The following is a 20,322-nucleotide window of genomic DNA, read 5'->3' as shown; positions in this document are numbered from 1 at the left end:
CAAGAGGAGACAGGGGACACCTGGCTGGCTCAGTCGGTGGAGTGTGCGACTCTTGATCTCGGGGTCGTGGGTTCAAGTCCCACGTTGGGCACAGAGATTACCGAGTTAAAAAAAAAAAAAAAGATGAGACAGGACAGAGTCCTAGAGTAGGGGTGAAGGGAAGTCCCTCTCCTTCTGCGGAGGTTTGAGGGCTCCGAGACTCTACCTCCCACTCTCCTTACACTGGTGGCGGGGGGCGGGTGACAGTGCGGATGAGCTATGGACGGCCTGCCCCCGCTGATCCCCGGGAAGCCTGTGCCCTGAGTAGTGGGGGTGGGTGGGTGCAGAGAGTCCTGATTCCCAAATTGGAAGCACATTAATAAGCGGGAGAGAGGGGAAGAGGCCTCCCCACCTCCCTCCTAGTGGGCTCTGCAAATTGCTTCCTCCTGTAACAAATCTCTACCCTGCTCCAGGGAGGAGGGTACTCCCTCCCCAGCCTGGCAGGGTGTGGCCGCTTGGCAGGGTCCCTTGGGGGTCCTTATGCTGGAGGCAGACACCATCCCCCTCCTGCCCCCTCTCCAGTCCCAACTGGAGCAGGGCTACTTCTAGGGTGGGAGCCTCTGGCAGCTGGAGAACAGCTGGCCCCGCTGTGGGGGCGGGTGAGAAGGAAGAAGGGAAAGGCAGAGGGGGTGGGGAGGTTCCCTTAGCCCTCATCAGCTGCCCTCCCCATCCTCACCCCCCTCAGAGGGGTCAGCCCAGCCCAGGTTTGGGGGGGTAGATTTGGGATGCAACTGCTGACTTCACTAATCTTCCTGCCTTTTGAGTGGTGTTCTGGCTCCACATGACAGCTCTTGGGGGGCTGTGGTCCCTGCAGGGGTGGGCAGCTGCTGGCCACTAGACCCACGAGGGTCACTGGGCTCAGTTTGTCCTCCCAGTGGGACTGGTATGGAAGGGAGGGTAGCAGGGGGACTTGGGGACGACCCCCACCTGCCTTGACTGGCCTTGAATGCATCCCCATCCAGGGCAGAGGGCTGGGGGAGCCCAAGCATCAGACCAGTCTCCTCCCGTCCCTTGGAAGGGAGGTGTAGGGCCGGGTGGTCTGGAGGCTGCGGGGCCTGGGGGTGGGGGGCGGGGGCCTAGGGCTTGTGCAGCTGCCCAGTGCTGGCCTCCCATCACCCTCCCATCACCGGAGCTGTCCAGCCAGTTATTCCAGCAGTCTGGCCCCAGGGTGGGGAGTGGGCAGTGAGGGGCCCCTTATCTCCCGCCGGGGCCCCAAAGCCTGCTCACCCAGCCTCCTAGCTTCCATCCCTGCCACCACCCAGAGGCACCTTCTGACCTCAGAAGGCTGAGGGTCCTCAAAGAGGGGAAGCAGGAATGGCTGGTCAGATGGAGGATGGAGGCAGAGTGGGCCGCAGCGGGGGTGGGCAGCCTGTGGTAATAACGGGCCTCTGTGGAGGGAGATAGGAGGTGGTCTCGAAGAGGCGGAACAGATGGGACAGGAGTGGGGTGTCCTGGACATGGCCCTATTGTGGCTGACCCCGGCCCCCAGCAGTGGCTTCCCTGACACCCCTTCCTTCTAAGTCTGTCCTGAACTCTGGGCTCTGTTGTTGGCTCATATGCACATACATACTCTCTCTCTCTCTCTCTGTCCCTCTCTCTCGCTCTATCTCTTGCTCTCTCACTGCCCCCCCCGCCTGACTCTGTCTGACTTTATTGATCTTGCCCCGTTTACCCCCCTCCCTCAGTGTGTGCCTCCATCTCTCCGGATCTTGGTTTCTGTCTGTCTGGGTCTGTCAGTCATGATTCCTGCCCCAACCGTCTCTGGATCCAACTCTCTCTCTCTCTCTCTCTCTTTCTCTCTCTCATTCTCACACTCTCCCTGTTCTGTCGGCCTGCCTCTCTCTGGATCTCTCCTCTGGGTCTCACTCCAAGGCTTTGTGGGGGCTTTGTCTCTTCTTCTCTGGGACTCTCCTGTCTCCCTTGTCTGTTTTCCTATCTGCCTGTCAGGGTCTGTCCCCCTCTCTCCACCCCACCCCAGGCTCCACCCCCTCGCCCCTCACTTGGGTCCTCCTCCCCGCACCCCTCTCGGCGGCAGAGGCTCTGGACAGCGGGGATGACGCCCTCCCCGGGCTGGGGCTGCCCGAGCCCCGCATTCGCTCAGGCCAGCCGGCAGCTGTCTGAAGAGCCCGCGGCCCCCACGCTGGGTCCCCCGTGGTGTGAGGGTCTAAGGAGAAGAGGGTGGGCGCGCACCAGTCCCGGTCGTCCCACAGCAGTAACTGGAAGACCAGAGCAGCCAGCGCCAACTCCTGAGCGCCACAGTGGGACAGGGACCCCCGCTCAGCCCCCTGCCTGGTGCCGCTGCCCGCGGGGGCGCCTGGGCCCCGGGGTACGAAAGTTCTCATCTGGGCACCCACAGGCCATACCTGCACACGTGGGCTCCTGTGCATGGCTGTGTGGGGTGGCGGGGTCACCTGTGGGCCCCTGTGCTGGTGCCTCTGCGCGCAGGAGTGTTCCTAGAAAGTGAGTCTTGCATGTGCCTACGGGCCAGGGGAAGGGACGGTGGTCCCACTAGTCTCCTTGACTCGTCCTTGCAGCCGCCCCCTGGGCTCCCCTCCCCCTCCCCAGCTGCCAGCGGTCCCAGCCTGGGGCCGCCGCCCCGCCCCCCCAGTCTGTCCCAGCTCCCAAGCACTGCTGCGTTCGCCATATTTGGCCACAGTGCTCCTGCGGGGGGCGGGGCGGGGCTGACATCACCCCGAGAAGGGGGGGGCCACCGCCTGGAAGAGGGGAGGCGGGCAGGGACTTGGGGGAGGCCGGGAAGTTGCTTTGAAAAGTCTGGGGCTGCCAGGGCCCCCCATGCGCCAGGCCCCTGCTGCTCTGAGGGAGGCCTCAGGAAAGGATTGGGGGGGGGACATGGGTTGAGGACTCTGTTGGGAGGGGTCTTAGAGCACTGTAGCCCCTCTTCTGCCTCCCCTCTGACAGCCTGGGGCAGTATCAGATCTCGGGGGAGGCCCTGCATCTCAACTACCTCAATATGGGAGCCACTGGGCCCCCAGAGTCTCTGCCCCCTCACATCTGTATTCCAAGAACTTGGCCTCAGGAGTTGAGGAGGGGATGGGGCTACAGCTTCCTGGGGGGGAGAGTGGGCTGGGAGTAGAGGAGTGTGGCCCCTTTTCCCTGGTCAGGAGCACGGCTTCCCCTCGCCTGGGCTGCCCTCTGGTGTGGAGAGCTATTCTTCATGGTCTTGGAGGCCTCAGGGCGAGGGCGACAGCCCTGTGGGGGTCCTTGAAGCTGCTCCAGCCACTTGGGCTTGAGGGGAGGCCCCTGGGCTGGACCCCCACTGGGCGGGCTCAGGGTAGTTGCCATGACAGCTGGGCCTCCTTTCTGGCTGCAGGTGGTGAGGCTTCTCAGCTTCATCCCCTGGGTTAGGAGACTGAAGCCAGATTGCCAGGCTCTGAACCCGGCTCTAGCCCTTCCGAGCTGTGTGTCTGACAAGTTGCTTAACCTCTCTGTTCTCTGGTTTCCTCATCTATAAAGTGAGACTAATAATAGTCTCTACCGCATAGGTTATTGTGAGGATTAAATGAGTCAACGTGCACAAAATCCCAGAACAGGGCCTGCCATATGGCAGGTGCTCTCTTTAGAGTAATAGCCTTAACTCTGTTTCCATCTGACGTTTGGGCCCCCTCGGCCCTCCCCATCCCATGCCACTAGCGACCCTCTTCAAGCCTCCCCAGACAAACAGGTGGCCCCACACAGAGGGCCCCTACCCATTTGGCAGGGCCTGGAATTCTTGTCTGAGGGCAAAGAATTCCCTTCCCCAGCTTCAGAGGGGTCTCGCACCCCCTCCACCCTACCTACCCCCTACCCCACCCCAGCTTTCCCTGCAGACTGGAGCAAAGTCTCTGGATCTAGCCATCTTGGGCTCCGAGGCTCCCTGGACATTGGGCATGCAGAGTCTGAAGCTGAAGGGGGTTGGGGATGAGCCTTGGAGCTGTGTGTGTTGGGGGGACTGCCGAGTGTGGTCTCAGTTAATAACCCAGCCTGGCGTGTGCAGGGAACTCAGAGTTTACAGAGTCCTGGCCCATCTGCGATGTGGGCCAGGGCAGGGGCAGGCGTGTGGGTGGTTTACGGGCCGTGGTGGGGCCAGGAGGTGCAGGAACAGGAAGTGGGATGGAGGAGCCGGTGGGGTTGAGCAAGGCTGTGGGCCAGGCACCTTCTCAGCTGCTCCCTTGCCAACCAGCATCATTCCCTCCTTGCGATTCCTGGGGCGGTCCCTGCCCCATGTTTAGGTTCTTTGGCCGGGCTCCTGGGAGTTATCTTTTAGGGAAGTCAAAACCACACCCTTCCTAGGTCCAGGGCCCTTTCCCTCCCACAGCGGGTCTTCAGGAAGGTTGCACTGAGGCTGGGGGGAGAACGAGGAGGGTGAGGGTCCCCAGTTGGGGGCTGCCGATGGCAGGAGGAAGAGCTGCAGAAACACCCAGCAGGCCCCCTCCTCTTCTCATCGCCGCATGACTGCGAGCCTCAGTGTCCCATCTGAATAATGGGTATCACTCCTCGCCCTCCTTGCCTTAGTTTTGAGGATTAAGTGAGTATGAACATGCTTTTCGCCCACAAAAGTGCCTTGTAGATATGAGGTGTTATTGTTGTTACTGATCACCACCGGTCCTATGTCTTGAGTGTTACGAGCCAGGCATTGTGGTTGGTCCTTTGTCGTGATCTCATTTAATTTTAACCCTCACGACCTCAAGGAGACCTTTTCCCTCATCTTATGGGACCGAAGCTCAGAGGTGAGGTAGCTCATTTAAGGCTGCACAGCACTGAGTAAGTATACCCCTTCCTCCCCCCCAGCCCCTGCCCCCTGGTGGGAGACGGCTCCGGTCTAGGAGAGCCCTGGCCCTAACCCGTCTGTGCCTGCCCCGCAGGCCCCGGCTGCCCAGTGGGCTCAGGCCCAGAGCCCAGAGCAACCAGCACGATAGCGTCCAGCAGCTGGAATGCCAGCAGCAGCCCCGGGGAGGCCCGGGAGGACGGGCCCGAGGGCCTGGACAAGGGGCTGGACAACGACGCAGAGGGCGTGTGGAGCCCCGACATCGAGCAGAGCTTCCAGGAGGCCCTGGCCATCTACCCGCCCTGCGGCCGCCGCAAGATCATCCTGTCAGACGAGGGCAAGATGTACGGTGCGTGTGGGGGGACACGGGGACACTGGATGGACTGGGGGAGGCGGCCTGGCCCTCCCGGGCCCCGCCCCCCGCTCTCTGCCCCCTCACCCAACCGGTTTGGCGAAGTCCTGCGAGCCCGCCAGCCCGCCACGGGCGAGTCTGGGCGTGTGAGCCTGTGTGTCTGGATCCTCCTCATAAACAAGCCAGGCTTGCCCCCTCCACCAGATTGGGGCCCACACCTCAACACCGCCGTCTGCTCCACCTCTTTCCCCCTGCTGGCCTGCGGGTTTCAGGGTGACTCAGTGGACACAGGAAACTGGGTCAGTGCCGGGTGCTCCAGGCCAGGCCTGGGAGAGGGTCCCCCCTACATGTGGGGAAGCCCGAGGGGTGAGACCCGGGGTGTCCTACTGGCGAGTTCCGTCCAGTGCATGGGTATGGGGCGGGGGGGCCGCGCTGTGACAAGGGCCTGTGTTAGGAAGGGGGCTGGAGAGACATGGGGACTCCTTCATTCCTCAGACCCTTCAACACCCCCCCGCCCCCCCGCCAAGTCTCTCCTGCTCTCCTGGCCCGCTCTCTGCCACCTTGCCCATCTCCTGCCCCCAGAAGGGAGTGTCCCCCTCTTGTCCAGCCCTGAGAGGGCTCTCCCAGAGCTGCATTTTTGGGATAACTCAACCCTTCTGGGCCTGGCTCCTTTCCAGCTCCCTCCAACCCTCCCTGACAGCCTATGGCTGAGTGAGGCAGGCCCTCGGCCCGTCCCATCCCAGCGGCCAGTACCATGGCGGGGTGCGGGAAGGAGACAGCTGGGCCAAGTGGTAAGGGCTGCCGTGTCCCCTGTCCCCAGCCACTGTGCCACGCCCATCCCTCGACCCGGAGCCCCCTCACGCACGGGGCAGGCAGATGTCCCAGGGTGCTTCCCCCACAGCTACCTCCCAGATGGCCAGGGGCAGCCCCACAGGGTATGTTTAGACAGGGCGGAGGGAGTGGGGTGGAGAGGGGCAGGCAGGAAGGGAGGAGCAGTGGGGCTGGTTCTGTCATGGAAGAGGAATCCGGAGAATGTGGCCCTTCTGGGGAGGTTGTGGGGTTGTGGGGCTGGGGGCCTGGACTGGGGGGATAAAGGTGTTGGCTCAGCATCTGTCAGCATCTCACAGGGCAGGAGAGACACTGGTAACCTGGGACATGGGGGTGACAGGCTCAGGGACACAATGATGGGCTTGAGGACATCCCAACACAGGCCGTCCGTGTGGGGGGTGTGCTGGAGACCACTGGGTCCTTCCTGCCCATTTCGCCAGAGAAGGGAGGGGACTTGTCCAGGGTCTCCCCTTATGGCAAGGACAGCTAGGATAGGAAGCCACCTTCCAGACTCCCATGGGGACGTGTGCGGGGCCGGGTGCCACCCGCGGCAGGCCTCGCTCACACACGAATACTTACACTTAAAGATTTGGAACAGGCGTCACGCATGGGGAGGAAGGAGGTGCTGCCAGGGCTAGGAGTGGGGCTAGGAGTGGGGTAGGGGTGAGCGGTCCAGCTGCCCTGCTGCCCCGTGGCCACACCTGCCCCCATCTGTGTGCAGGGAAACCTGTTGGGCCCCCTGACCTTGTCCCCTCCCACCCTGCTGCCCCCTACTCACACCTCCCCCAACCAGCAGGCCCCCGGGTCCTGGGGCTCCCCGCCACCCCTTGCCTGCCTGCGTGTGCCCCTTGGGGTGAAGAGGGGGCAGAAGAGCAGGGTTGGGGGAGAGGCCTGTATGTTTCGCAGCTAGGGGTGGGGGGTCTGCAGCCACCAGCTGCCCCCCTTGGCCAACTCTTCACCCTTCTCTCACCCCACTCCAGGTCGAAATGAGTTGATTGCACGCTACATTAAATTGAGGACCGGGAAGACTCGGACAAGAAAACAGGTGGGGAGAGGATGCGTGCTCCATGCCATCTGCCCACGCGTGCGTGCTCCCTCAGCTGCCCCCTTCAGCCCCTCCCTGTCCCCCTTCCTCTCCCGAGGGACCGCACGCTCCCCGGGCTGCTCTTCCCGCGGTCGTAGAGAAAGGGGCACTGCCCTTTGCGACCAGCCACCACCCTGCCCGGGGCCTTGGGTTCAGTGACCAGAGATGAGCCCCGTGGGGCAGCTGCAGCCTGGTGTGGTCACGGCCCGAAGTGGTGCCCCGACCAGCCGGTGGCAATGACCCACGAGGGCAGAGCAGGGCGGCGTGGCCCAGCCGAGGGTGAGTGTGTGCTCTCGGCCAGGGGTTGAAGCTGGACCCGGCAGGGCAAGGGGGGAAGGGGCTGCCAAGCCTTTCTGGAGGAGGTAACACCCAAGATGCATTTTTAAGGAGGAATTCGGGGTTTAGCCCGGCAGGGAAAAGGGGAGAAGTTCTTGAGGAAGTCGGATATACATAGAATCCCTGGGAACCCACATGGGGCTTACGTTCTATGAATCCGTGTATTCCTCACAGCAACTTCGGGAGGTAGGTCTAATAATTATCTCCATCTTCCGGATGAAAACATGGAGGCAGGGGGAAGTTAAGTAACTTCCTCAAGGTCACTCGGCTGCTAGGTGGTGGATCCAGGATTGAACCCACTGGGCAGGAAAGAGCCATCTGTCAGCAGTGTGGGGGCTGGAGAGAGGGGTGGGAAGAGCTGAGGACAGGGAGAGAGGTTGGCCGGAGGCCTGAGGGACAGGTTTCCCCTCGGGGCAGCTGGGTGCCATGGAAGGGACTAGAACAGGGAGTGGCGGGTGGCATCTGTCGAGGAATGTTGGCCCTGGAGCAGCTGGGCCATGGATGAGGGAGGGCCGGGCAGAGGCAGGGACGGAGGTCCCCAGCGGCAGTGGGGGCATGGAGAGATGACTGGGTGGCTTCCGGTCCCGGGAGGGAACCCAGAAAGGGGGCTGGTTGGGGTGGCTGACGTGCGGGGTGCCCCAGAGAGAGGCAGGCTGGGCACAGAGACCCGAGGACTGGAAGCCGCCTCTGATCCTCGGCTCTCCCAGCCTCCCTGTCTGCTGGGGTTTGGACCTTGCACCCACCTCCAAGATCCCCATGTGTGCGGATGACAGAGGCGCCATGCCCCATTCTGCCGTCTCAAAGGCAGGTTCCGAGTCCACCCCCTCTGTGGGAGCAGGAGCCTCCCCCATTTGCTCAGGCATTTATGAACCTCTCTCCCGGGGCCAGTTTATGTGGGACAGATTTATTCAGTGAGCGAATTCTATTTATTTACTTGTTTGTTGGACAGAGAGAGAGATAGCGAGAGCGGGAACACAAGCAGGGGGAGTGGGAGAGGGAGAAGCAGGCTTCCCGCAGAGCAGGGAGCCGATGCGGGGCTCGATCCCAGGACCCTGGGACCGTGACCTGAGCTGAAGGCCGACGCTTAACGACTGAGCCGCCCAGGCGCCCCGCAGTGAGCGAATTCTTGAGCTACGACTGTGTGCTAGGCACTGGGGCTACCCAGGGGAACCCAACAGACAGGGGCCCTGTTCCCTGGCGCCTGGGACTGTAGGAGGAGGGCTGATGAATCAAACCCCCAGGTACAAATACCCTCACCCCTACTTGTGGGCAAGGGGTGCTTTGCCCCTCAGCTTCTGGTCCTCGGCCATTAAATTAGCTAAGCGCTATAGAAGAATGTACCACTGCTATTGTGATTATTACTACGTCTTAATAAACAGAAAGCCAGGGCGCCCGGCCGGCTCAGTTGGTAAAGTGGACGACTCTTGATCTAGGGTCGTGAGTTTGAGCCCCACATTGGGTGTAGAGCTTACTTAAAAAAATAAAGCCTTAAGAAAAATTAGATAGGTAGGTAGGTAGGTAGGTAGTAAGACAAGATAGACCCATCTTATGTTTGTGAGGGCAAAGCATGTCTTTATGTGTTGCAAAGAGCAACCAGATGACAGGCAAGGGTTTCTATTTTACTTTTGGTTAAAAAAAATGCAGTGTTAGGGGTTTTACAGATACGTACAGCAATAATAGCAAGTGTGATGCCTCCGTACTGGAAAAACAGCTCAATATTACATTAGGATTAAGTCCCATGTGACTTTCAGCTGTCACAGACTTGACCATTTGGCAGTGGTCCTCTGTGCTAAGGGTCAGAAGAATCCTGGGAGCGTAGCTTGGTGGTGGAGCAAGTAGGCTCGGGAGTCAGGCCACCTAGGTTCAAATCCCAGCTCCAGCCCCCAGCTGTGTGACCTTGGATAAACTGCTTAACTTCTCTGTGTGCTGGTTTCATCATCTGTAACTTGGGGGATAATGTTAGTACTGACTTCTTAGTAAGGGTCAGAGGAGGTACATGTAAAATCATAGCTACTCAATAAATGTCACTGCTTGTCATGATATGCAGTGATGGGTAATCTTGCTGGACAGACGTCTGATTCTGGTGCCCGATGAGACGGTATGGGGCACATCCACCTGGGTCCTAACCAACTAGCAGGGGGCCCCGGGGCATCACATACACAGTAACTTTCGGTCTATGATTAAAAAGAAAAAGAAACTGTGTGGGGATAAAAACAACTTGCAAAGAAAGCCCACAGCCATTGTGGATCATGAGTGTGAAGCAGCCTCGGGGAACCATGTGTGCCCTCCTGTTTCGTGGGGAAAATAGGGACATTTAGGTTCTCTGAGGCTTAAGGGTCAGACCTTTGACAATGTGCTGGAGAAGAACTGCTATTAAGAGCACCTACCTTGTGTGTGTGTGTGTGTGTGTCTCCTGCCATATATTAGTCCAGGGAGAAGGAAGGCATGTTGGGTGAAGAAGCTGAATGAGCAGAACAGGAACAGGGCCAGGCCTGGTCTGATAGGCTGGCAAGCTATTGGGGTGACATGAGGACTCAGGCAGTGGTGCGGGGAGCGCTTTCGTAGAGGACATGGCCCCGATGTATGCTCTGATGGCCAGCACGAGCATTATGGCCATTGGTGATGCCAATCAGAGAAAAGTGTCTCTGGCGCCTGGCTGGCTCAGTCACTAGAGCATGCGACTCTCTTTTTTTTTTTTTTTTTAAGATTTTATTTATTTATTTATTTGACACACAGAGAGAGAGAGAGAGAGGTAGTGAGAGCGAGAGCACAAGCAAGGGGAGTGGCAGACAGAGGAAGAAGGAGAAGCAGGCTCTCTGCTAAGCAAGGAGCCCAATCCCAGGGGCCTGAGATCATGACCTGTGTCGAAGGCAGACGCTTAAGCCACCCAGGCACCCGAGCATGCGACTCTTAATCTCGGGGTTGTGAGTTCGAGCCCCACATTAGGTGTAGAGATTACTTGAATTAATAAAGAAATCTTTAAAAAAAAAAAAAAGGCAAGAAAATGGTGTCTCTTCTGAGGATATCAGTGAGGGAAAAGTCACCCATTTTGGAAAAATAAAAAGATACCCTTCCTCTAGGTTAGAAGCAGCCCAGTACCAGGGCACATAACTTGAGCAGCAGAGCTTGGGCTGGATTTTAGCCCTAACCAGGTTAGATCCTCTTGTGCAGTGAACAACCTATACAACTGTACATGGTGGTACCAAAGGCTACTGTAGGCTCTTGATCAAAATAGGACCAAGAAGAGAGCAGAGAATTGGCAGGGCTCAGGGGTGTCTGTTCACAAGGGCCCCATAGTTCCCCCTTGCTTCCATTTGTTCCCAGAGACAAGGGCTGGGATGCTCCTTGCCCATGGCCACCCCATGCTGTGCCTCCTCACTGTCTGTGTTTTCCTCTCTGGCGGGGCGCGGGGCGGCCCCTAGGTGTCCAGCCACATACAGGTTCTAGCTCGGAAGAAGGTGCGGGAGTACCAGGTTGGCATCAAGGTACGTTGGGCGCCTGACTAGGGCCTCCAGTCCCTCCTCGGCGCCTCCACCGCTCTCTGCACGGCTCAGGCCTCTGCCGCGGCCACCTCTTTGGCCCCACTGTGCCTCTTTTCTGGCTGAAGCTCTGTTCTTGCCTCTTCTGCCCTTTCTGCTCTTTTTCTCTCTTTCTCTCTCTTTCTACAGGTCTCTAGCCACTTGCAGGTTCTAGCCAGGCGGAAATCTCGAGAGATTCAGTCCAAGCTGAAGGTAGGGGGTCCCCTGCCACTTGGCCTGGCCCTGCTGTTTTCTGAGCGCAGGGCAGAGAGGTGGCTAAAGGGCTGTGGTGGGGTGGAGGGTGTCTCAAACACAAAGAGCAGCATGAAGCCCAAAGGCCACTTCGGGCTACAGAGGGCCACAGCCCCTGTAGACTAAGCAGAAGCCCAGGGGGACAGCCAGCCCTACAGTGAGGGAGAGGAAGACCATCTGGGGGCCACTAGGGCCCACCTCTCTTCTTCTTCCTTTTCCTTTTTCTCCTTCCTCCTGATTGCTGCTTGTTAATTGCACGGGGCCTTCAGATGGGCAGGGAGGAGACATGGGCGCATCGGCTGGCAGACTTATGGTGGTGGGCCTGGCTGTCCCTTGCACTGGACGCCCAATCCTGGCCGCTCCGCAGCTGAGGCTCTCAGAGCATGGGGCTTAGGGCCCCTGTAGGCCATGTTTTCTACCTGCTTCCCGGCTGCGCAGCAGACTGGGCCTCCCGCTCCGGGCCCTTGTGCCTATATCACAGCTCCAGAGGACGCGGACAGATCCCAGGGGCGACAGCATGGTCCACCCTCTAGGTCTCCAGCCTGCCCTCCCTCATCCTGCCCTTTGCAGGGCACCCCCAGCTAGCAAGCCTTCCTCCCCCTGGGTAGCAGTGGGGTTGGGGGAGCGTCCACAGCTGCCTCTGAGCTCCCCTGGGTTCCTCAGACCTGAGAGCCAGGTGGCTGTTGAGTGGAGGGGGGTGAGAGGGCGTGTCCCCACCCTGCATGGACCTCACGTGTGCCTCTTCTAATCTACCTTCCCTCTCCTTCACAGGCCATGAACCTGGTAAGTAGCCTGCCCCTCCCTCCCCTGGGGGACGATGTGGGAGGGGGAGAACATCTAACACAGGATTTCCAAATTATGAATTGTGAAATTAATTTAATAGGTTGGCAACCGACATTGTTTAAAAATGAGATGTAGTGGTTCTCAAACTTGAGCATGCATCAGAATCGCCGGGAGGGCTGGTGAAGACAGATTTCTGGGCTTCACCCCCAGAGTTTCTGAATCAGTAGGTCTGGGCTGGGGCCGGAGACTTTGCATTTCTAACAAGCTTCCAGTGATGGTGGTGCCATTGGTCCACGGACCATACTTTGAGAACCACTGATGAAACAGACTAGGAAATAGGAGAGTGCATGCCACACAACATGAGGGGAAGTGCTCAGGTATATACTGGGTTATGGAATAAAATAAAATAATTTCTTACCGTGGACCGGACTCAGAGGAGTGAGGTCCTCTTAGGAGACAGGCCCAGGCAGGGGCTGAGACTCTCCTGAGCCCACACAACAGAGCCCCGAGGGCCTGGAGGGGCCCCTAGGCGAGGCAAGCCCCCGCCGGGTCTCTGACCTGGCCCGTCCCCACGCGGCCTCTCCCCTCCCCAGGACCAGGTCTCCAAGGACAAAGCCCTCCAGAGCATGGCATCCATGTCGTCCGCCCAGATCGTCTCTGCCAGCGTCCTACAGAACAAGTTCAGCCCGCCCTCCCCTCTGCCCCAAGGCGTTTTCTCCACTTCCTCACGGGTATGGGGGCGCTGAGGTGAGGGAGTGCCTTCGGGGCTGGGCGGTGGCGGGGTGGTGGATGCTGAGGGGCCGCCGGGCTTTGTCCCCTCCCTGCAGTTCTGGAGCAGCCCCCCTCTCCTGGGACAGCAGCCTGGACCCTCTCAGGAGTGAGTATCGAGGTCCAGCCCTCTCCCACCCTGGGCCCTGGCGGCCGCTGGGACTCCCCCTATGAGCCGGGTGCCAGCAACAGCTGAGCCAAGTTTTAATTCAGAACTAGAGGATGGAGAGCACCAGTAAGAGAGCCGTGCGTCTGTCTTTTCATTCACTTGTTTGTTCATTCATCAGCCTCCTCATCCACTTGTCCGTCCGGCCGCCCTTCGGTTACTTCTCCCTCCGTCGCTGTCGGTGGGTCTCCGAGTCAGCACGTGGGGGAGTCAAGGCTGCTCGGTTCCCTGGGTCCTGAGAGGACTTGCATCCGCAGACACACCCTCAGTTTAATGAGCAGCTCTCAGGGTGGGGTTGAAAGGCCACATTAAGCGTGCATCTCAGTTGTGAGATGCAGCAGGGTTTCATAAAAGCTCAAATGTGGAGAAAACCCAAAGCGGGTGAGTTAGCTTGCAGGCGTGCATTTCTGGGCCTTTGCAGAAAGGCGGGGTGGCTCCGAGACCAGATGACACTCCCAGGTGACGGGACCAGGTGGAAGGTGGGGCTGGGGGGTGACCCTCTAACCAGGCTGTTCTCCTGTCCGCAGCATCAAGCCCTTTGCACAGCCAGCCTACCCCATCCAGCCGCCCCTGCCGCCCACGCTCAGCAGTAAGTTCCCCACACGAGACCGCCGCCGCTGCCCCTCCGCCCCTCCACACCTGCACCTGCTCAGAAGAGCGGGCGCCCAAGGCTGTGCCTGTGTTTGGGAGGGAGAAGTGTGTGGCATCTGTAGGGGATTGGGAAGGCCACGAACAGGCCCCTTACCTTTCACAGTGTTGTACACACCAATGAAGATACTACATTGATATATATTTGTAAAATTCGTCTATGGAAATACACCAAAGGGCGCCTGGGTGGCTCAGTTGGTTAAGCGACTGCCTTCAGCTCAGGTCCTGATTCTGGAGTCCTGGGATCGAGTCCTGCATCGGGCTCCCTGCTCAGCAGGGAGTCTGCTTCTCCCTCTGACCTTCCCCCCTCTCATGCTCTTTCTCTCTCATTCTCTCTCTCAAATAAATAAATAAAATCTTTAAAAAAAAAAAAAAAAAAGAAATACACCAAAATCTTAACAGAGTATCACTCTGTCTAGGTATTGGGATTTGGGATAATTACTATTTTTCCCTTTTTACTCATCTGCATTTTCTGTTTGGACACACATTAATAGTGACATATAAACCACCACCCCCCATGTATGCTACTGGGCCCACCGTGCACAGTTGTGCAGGTTGCACACTGTGCAAGGAGGTGTGGCAGAGGGCTCAAAATCCAGCCTGTGTTCCTCCCCAAAAGGGGCGCCATTTTCTAGTTTGCCCAGTGGCTCAGTGCAGCTGGGGGGGCAGCTCCGTACGTAAGCATGCGCACACGCCCATGCAGATGAGGGTCCATCTCGCCCTCCCAGGTTACGAGCCCCTGACCCCGCTCCCCCCAGCTGCTGCCTCTGTGCCCGTGTGGCAGGACCGCACCATCGCCTCCTCCCGGCTGCGGCTCCTCGAGTATTCAGCCTTCATGGAGGTGCAGCGAGACCCTGACACGGTAACGTGCCTGGCGGTGGGGGGTGAGGGTTTGCGCGAGCCTGTGGTTCAGGGCCGCGGCTCAGGGGCCTGGGCGTGGGAAGCCCCGGGGCAGTCGTGTCCTGAGTGCTCCCCTGACCCCGTACTGGGCCCTCCCCACAGTACAGCAAACACCTATTTGTGCACATCGGCCAGACGAACCCCGCCTTCTCAGACCCGCCGCTGGAGGCCGTCGACGTGCGTCAGATCTACGACAAGTTCCCTGAGAAGAAGGGTGGACTGAAGGAACTCTATGAGAAGGGGCCCCCGAACGCCTTCTTCCTTGTCAAGTTCTGGGTGAGCTGCCCTCTGTGCTTCCAACAACCCCATCCCCAGCAAGCGCAGCGCACCTGGGCCCACCCCGCCCACCGGGGACCCTATGGCCCGTGGGCAGGGTGCTGGGGATGGGTCCTGGGGCTAAACACGGACGTGGCGCGGCGGGAAGCCTCCCCCTGGCCTCTGCCTGCACCTGAGGCCACCCCGGCTCACCCCCCGCTCCAGGCCGACCTCAACAGCACCATCCAGGAGGGCCCCGGAGCCTTCTATGGGGTCAGCTCTCAGTACAGCTCAGCAGATAGCATGACCATCAGCGTCTCCACCAAGGTGTGCTCCTTTGGCAAGCAGGTGGTGGAGAAGGTAGAGGTGAGTGGGGGCCCAGGGTGGCAGGAGGGGCCGGGAGCAGGCACGTGGGGGTGACACCTTCCCCGCGGCTGTGCGCAGACGGAGTATGCCAGGCTGGAGAACGGGCGCTTCGTGTACCGCATCCACCGCTCCCCCATGTGCGAGTACATGATCAACTTCATCCACAAGCTGAAGCACCTGCCGGAGAAGTACATGATGAACAGCGTCCTGGAGAACTTCACCATCCTGCAGGTGGGGGGGGCAGCAGGGCACGTGGGGGGCACGGGGCCTCAAAGTGGGGGTGGCCAGCCCCATGGCTCAGGTGAGGAGACTGCTATCCAGAAAGAAGGGTCTTCTCAGCCCCTGCCCCCCGCCCCCGTGGCCCTGTGCCGCCTAACCCCTTGCATCCTCCTACCTGGTCCCCAGGTGGTCACGAGCCGGGACTCCCAGGAGACCCTGCTTGTCATTGCTTTCGTCTTTGAAGTCTCCACCAGCGAGCATGGGGCCCAGCACCATGTCTACAAGCTCGTCAAAGACTAGGCCACCGTCGGCCCCCAGCACCAGGATCCAGGACAAGCATCTTTTCCACACACCTGCCTGGCCCCTCCCCCCCGCCCCCCGGAGGTCTGGACTGAGGACTCACCCGCCTGCCAGGCCTCAGGCCCAGGACCCAGGAGGCCTCCCCACCTACCCCCAGCACACACACTCCCTGCCACTGTTCTGCGCTTTAATTGTGGGAGAAGAGGAGGGCTCCGTGGTGGGGCAGCCTGCCCCGGACGCTGAACCATCACCCAGCTCTGCCCAGCCTCCAGTGAGCGGATCCGACCCCTTCGGGCTCAGGCATGTGTGGCCAGCAGGGGAGGGTAGAATGGAGATCGAGGAGGTGAGAGTGCAGAGGCCCCAGGAAGGAGAGTGTCGAGTTGGGGTTAGGGTGAGGAGGAGAGAGAGGGGCCCCCACTTTCTTGCACCTGTGGCGTGCCAGGCCTGGTGCTAGGCCCTGTGTGTGCCTGGCGCCGTTCTCAGACCGGGCAAGGCAAGCGTGGGTCTTGATGTCTCATGATGGGCTGAAACTCCGAGAAGTCGAGGGACCCAGCAAGGGGGGCGGAGTTGGAATTCTCATCCGGGGCTGCCTGTCCCCAGAGCCCAGGTATACACTGCCTCCCTGGAGTGGGGGGCCAGCCGCAGGGGGTGGGAGAGACGGTCTGTACTGGGGGCTGGGGCCAGCCAGGTTGGGGGCCTCCTCCCAGGGGAGCAGCTGCTTCTGACCAGGCAGGAAAAGAGGAGCAGCAGGTGCTTGGCACCTGTTAGGTGCCCTCTGTCAGCCCACAGTGCAGCCAGGGCCTCGGGAGCCCCTGTGCCAACCTCCTCCAAGCTGCTCCGGCCCACATCCGGGGCCTGAGCCCCTCAGCACCTTCCTGACAGGAGAAGGCCCCCAGGGTCAGGCTCCAAAATAGCTTGGAGGGTCAAGTAGGAAGATGGGAGTCCCAGCCTCTGGGCAGACCAGTGTCCCAGGGACAAGGGGTAGCAGAAGGATTTGATGTTTTCAAATGCCCAACACTTGGGTTTGGTGAGCCCTCGGTGGGCACCAGTCCCTTATGTTTCTCTCCACCTCCAGTCTCCCAGGCCTGGAGTAGCAGCTCCCCAGAGCCAGTTCTGGGACTGAAGGTTCACCCTTCCCCTGCTGCTCCTCCCCAACAGCCAGAGCCCTCAGCCAGCTTGGCCTGTCTACCAGCCACCTCTGGGCATTGACGAGTTTCATATGAAGTACTGTGCCCCTTCCCTTCCGTACACCGCCCGCCCCTGAGCTTCCTGAAGGTCCTCACAGTTTGCATATTGCTCAGGCCACTTCCAAACCCAACCTAGGTTTTATAATGTATATTATATTTTTTTGTGTATTTTTTAAATCCAGCTGTGATGGGTTATATCATAAACGTGGCGCGGGGCTGGGGCAGGGGTCCTCAAGGCCCGGCTCCTGCTCCAAAAAAAAAAAAAAAAAGAAAAAAATTAAAGTTATTTGTTTGTGGGTTAGTTGTGTGACTAGCGTGTGGCAGACCTCTCTGGGCTGGATTAGCTTTGTGTGGGTCCTCCCGCTAGGTTAGGTCCTGATGTGTCACCCCACCCTCCCCCATCTCTGCTGGGGGGACCCACACCATACCCACACTCAAAATAGGTATGACTCAAAGATCCCATAAAAGCTTTGCACACTCCCTTTCTCTGACCCCTTCCTGCCGTGAGTTGAGTGCTGAAATGTGCCCAGTGCTGGCCTAGGTTCAGTTGTTAAATTGTCTCTTTGAAATGACTTGCCCAAGGTCACACAACTACTGACACAGAGCCCCTCCTAGCTCCCCAGTCTTCATGATGGCTGCTACTGGTTCTCACTGTCCTATCCTCACTTGAGAGCAGAGAAGAGAGCCTCAAGGAGGATGAGTGTTCTCCCAAGGGGATGGCTGCTAGGAGGGGAAACCAGATTCCAACCTGTTCTTGTCTGCCTGGGAGAGCCCTGCTCTCCTCTCTGAGCCGGCTTGTGCACATACCACAGGGACCACAGGAGGGGGAGGGAACCTGCGTTGTTTGAAGTTCAGATTTAAATGAGCGTCCTGTATTTTCATTTGCTACATCTGGCAACCCTACTCTAGAATCTACTGTCTTCTAGATCATTGATCCAAGTTTGCAGATGGGGAGACAAACTGAAGTTAAATGTTCTCTTCACCGAGCCAGTCACTGGCTACACCAAGATTTGAATCTGCTCAGCCCGACTCCCAAGTCCATGCACATGGTCGACAATTTAAATCATCAGGTAGCCTTTTGTCTTAGTCCACAACATTGGATAGACCCCAGGCTGTCACTTGCAGGATGGGGACGGTGCCTGGAGCCCCAGGCAGGTAGGTGGGGGTCCTGGGTCAGAAAGTGGTTTATGAAGGACCCACCGTGTGCCAGGCCTAAGGCTGGATGCAAAATCCAATCTCTGGGCTAACAGGTAATTCAGTCTGTTGGGTGCTTGAGGCATCATCACGTGCGTTGTTGCCTTCACTCTCCCGGAGTAAACAGCCTTCAGGTAATTTCTTTTAGAATCATGTAGGTCTCATGCAGAAAACTCAAGTGAAATATGACTGGCCTCCTAGCTTGTCTCCTGACCCCACTCCGCCCTGCCCCACTACTGCCCTCCCTCCCCAACGTAACAGAGCTAGAGGTCGGTGATGAGTAGTTTCAAGGTCCCAAAGTAAGGAAGGAACCAGAATAAGAAGGTAAATCTTGTGTGCCCAAAGCCTAGGGCCCTCTCCTGGAAGTGGCTCTCCCCTGCTCCGGGTTCTGTGGGAAGCTCTAAGGAAGGGCCAAGATGGCTGGACCTCAAAGACCAGGACTGTAGTTCTGTCTTTCCTGCCCTGTGCCTGTTCTGATGTTCCCAGGGAAGAGGGAGGAATGCCATTTTGGTGGTCAACGCCACACTCCAGGCCTAGGCACCATTCTGAGGTTTCACGGGGGCTCTTTTTATTTCCCTGTAGCACAAATGCCTGAGAACTGGGGCTCTCCAGATAGCTGAACTCTGAATCCTAACTCAGGTGCACACTAAGCCTTAGACTAATCATCCCAGAGGCTGGGACTTGGTTAAACAGCCAACTTCATTCACAGTGGAATCAGTCGGCCTCCACACGTTTTCCCTTTGCTTTCCCTTCTCCTGCCTACTCCTCTTTCTTGTGGTGCTGTGGGCCTTGGGAGAGCGGGCACTGGGCTCTGCGGATTCCCCACAGCCCAGCAGAAAGCAGGGAGTCAGCATTTGCTTAATATAGTGGGTTTTTAAGGACTCCCACCCCAGGGCGTAAGGCTTGATAGAATGGGTCCGATTTAAATCCACGTGACTCAAATCAATAATCCAGGAAGACTCAAGTTCCCAAGTATTTCTAAAACGCCCCCTTGCCCTCCCGAGTTTCCAAAACTATTAAAAAATGTTTAATCCTTGGCTCATTTCAAACAGGAAGGCGTGACTAATTTTGAAGCCACCTTGTTCTCCCCATTCCTCAGCACCTAAACCCAACTGAGCCAGACAAGCAGATATTTGTGTGCTGGGGCTGGAACCCGTCTGTCTATAGCCACACGTGATTGCCATTTCACAACTGCTGTTTGAGCGCTTAGAGCCTGGCACCGCACAAAACACGTTAACGCTTTGAAAGTGGTCCTACTGTCTTAGGTGCCGTCATCTGCGCTTTCAGGTGAGGAAACCGTTTTGAGAATACTCAACAGGCTCACAGGCCTCCTGAATGGAGAACTGGGATTCAAACTCAGGGAGTGGGAGGGGTTCTGCCCGCAGGCAATCACGGGGTGGCCTTCTTGCACCCACTGAACAGTTGAGCAGACATGGGAAGTGAGAAACCGCCTTCAAAACCCTTCGCTCCACAGCTACTGTCGGGACAGTGCGGCCACTGGTGGAACAGAAACGTCTCTCCGGTCTCAGGCTCAGACCCCCTGCCCACTGAGGCCCTCAGGATTGGCTGCTAGCCATGCAGCTGGGGCCCAGCTTAGCGAACTTTGAGGACTTGAGGCTTCTGCCTCGTGGCTCTCAGCCTGAGAGCACACACTGTGAGGCTGGACAGATGCCATTTCTGATTACACTTAGTCCTCAAAATACCCTTTTGCCTTAGTTTTTCTTCTGATTACAAAGATCATAGAACTTCAGAAAATCCCAATCATTTTTCTCCCTGAGTTAAGCATGGCCAACATTCTGATATGGAAACTTCCAATCACTTTTACTCTGCATAAACTTTCTCCTTTCAATAAAATTGGGTCCCAACTAGTTTTATATGCCAGCTTTTTTCCCTCCCTGTCTGGAACATTGTCTGACAAGCATAGGTATTTTATCACTCCTTTCTAACGCTTTAATAGAACAGAGGAAGGAGCAAACTACATCTATTAACCCTGGAACCCAAACTCGACTCATTCCAAGATTAGGTTGTAACCATTTTACCTTTAAGCAAAATTACGAAGTTACTAACTTAAAATCAAATCACAGGTTTCCCATACCAAAACCCAACTTCCCAGTAATAGGTGCTGGAGGCAAGAACTCCCAATAGGGAAGAGGCACCTGGGTGGCTCGGTCTGCCTTTGGCTCGGGTCACGATCCCAGGGATCCCTGCATCAGCCTCCCTGCTCAGTGGGGAGTCTTCTTCTCCCTCTCCCCCTGCTCCTTCTCAAATAAAATCTAAAGAAAACAAAACAACCCCCCCCCCCCCCGCAACAGGGAAGTGCCTCAGGTCAGGAAGAGGGCAGAGCCTACCTACCTGGAGAGCA

The 20,322-nt window shown here is 58.1% G+C and overlaps 1 protein-coding gene across 1 annotated transcript; it reads left to right on the top strand.

Annotated features, from left to right (window-relative positions):
* The first annotated feature begins 4,885 nt into the window (after window positions 1-4,885).
* Window positions 4,886-19,828, top strand: TEAD3 (TEA domain transcription factor 3). The gene is made up of 13 exons (XM_081828085.1): window positions 4,886-5,153; window positions 6,965-7,029; window positions 10,827-10,889; window positions 11,946-11,957; window positions 12,551-12,688; window positions 12,785-12,834; window positions 13,013-13,072; window positions 13,419-13,480; window positions 14,268-14,401; window positions 14,542-14,715; window positions 14,920-15,060; window positions 15,139-15,291; window positions 15,466-19,828. The coding sequence occupies exons 1-13, from the start codon at window positions 5,147-5,149 to the stop codon at window positions 15,577-15,579; spliced, it is 1,173 nt and encodes a 390-aa protein (XP_081684211.1). The 5' UTR covers window positions 4,886-5,146; the 3' UTR covers window positions 15,580-19,828.
* Window positions 19,829-20,322: the final 494 nt, after the last annotated feature.

The sequence above is a fragment of the Leptonychotes weddellii genome, chromosome 8 (assembly GCF_054177405.1).
Source record: "Leptonychotes weddellii isolate Sample4059 chromosome 8, ASM5417740v2, whole genome shotgun sequence".
NCBI lineage: Eukaryota > Metazoa > Chordata > Mammalia > Carnivora > Phocidae > Leptonychotes > Leptonychotes weddellii.
This window is presented reverse-complemented; position numbering and strand designations above follow the sequence as displayed.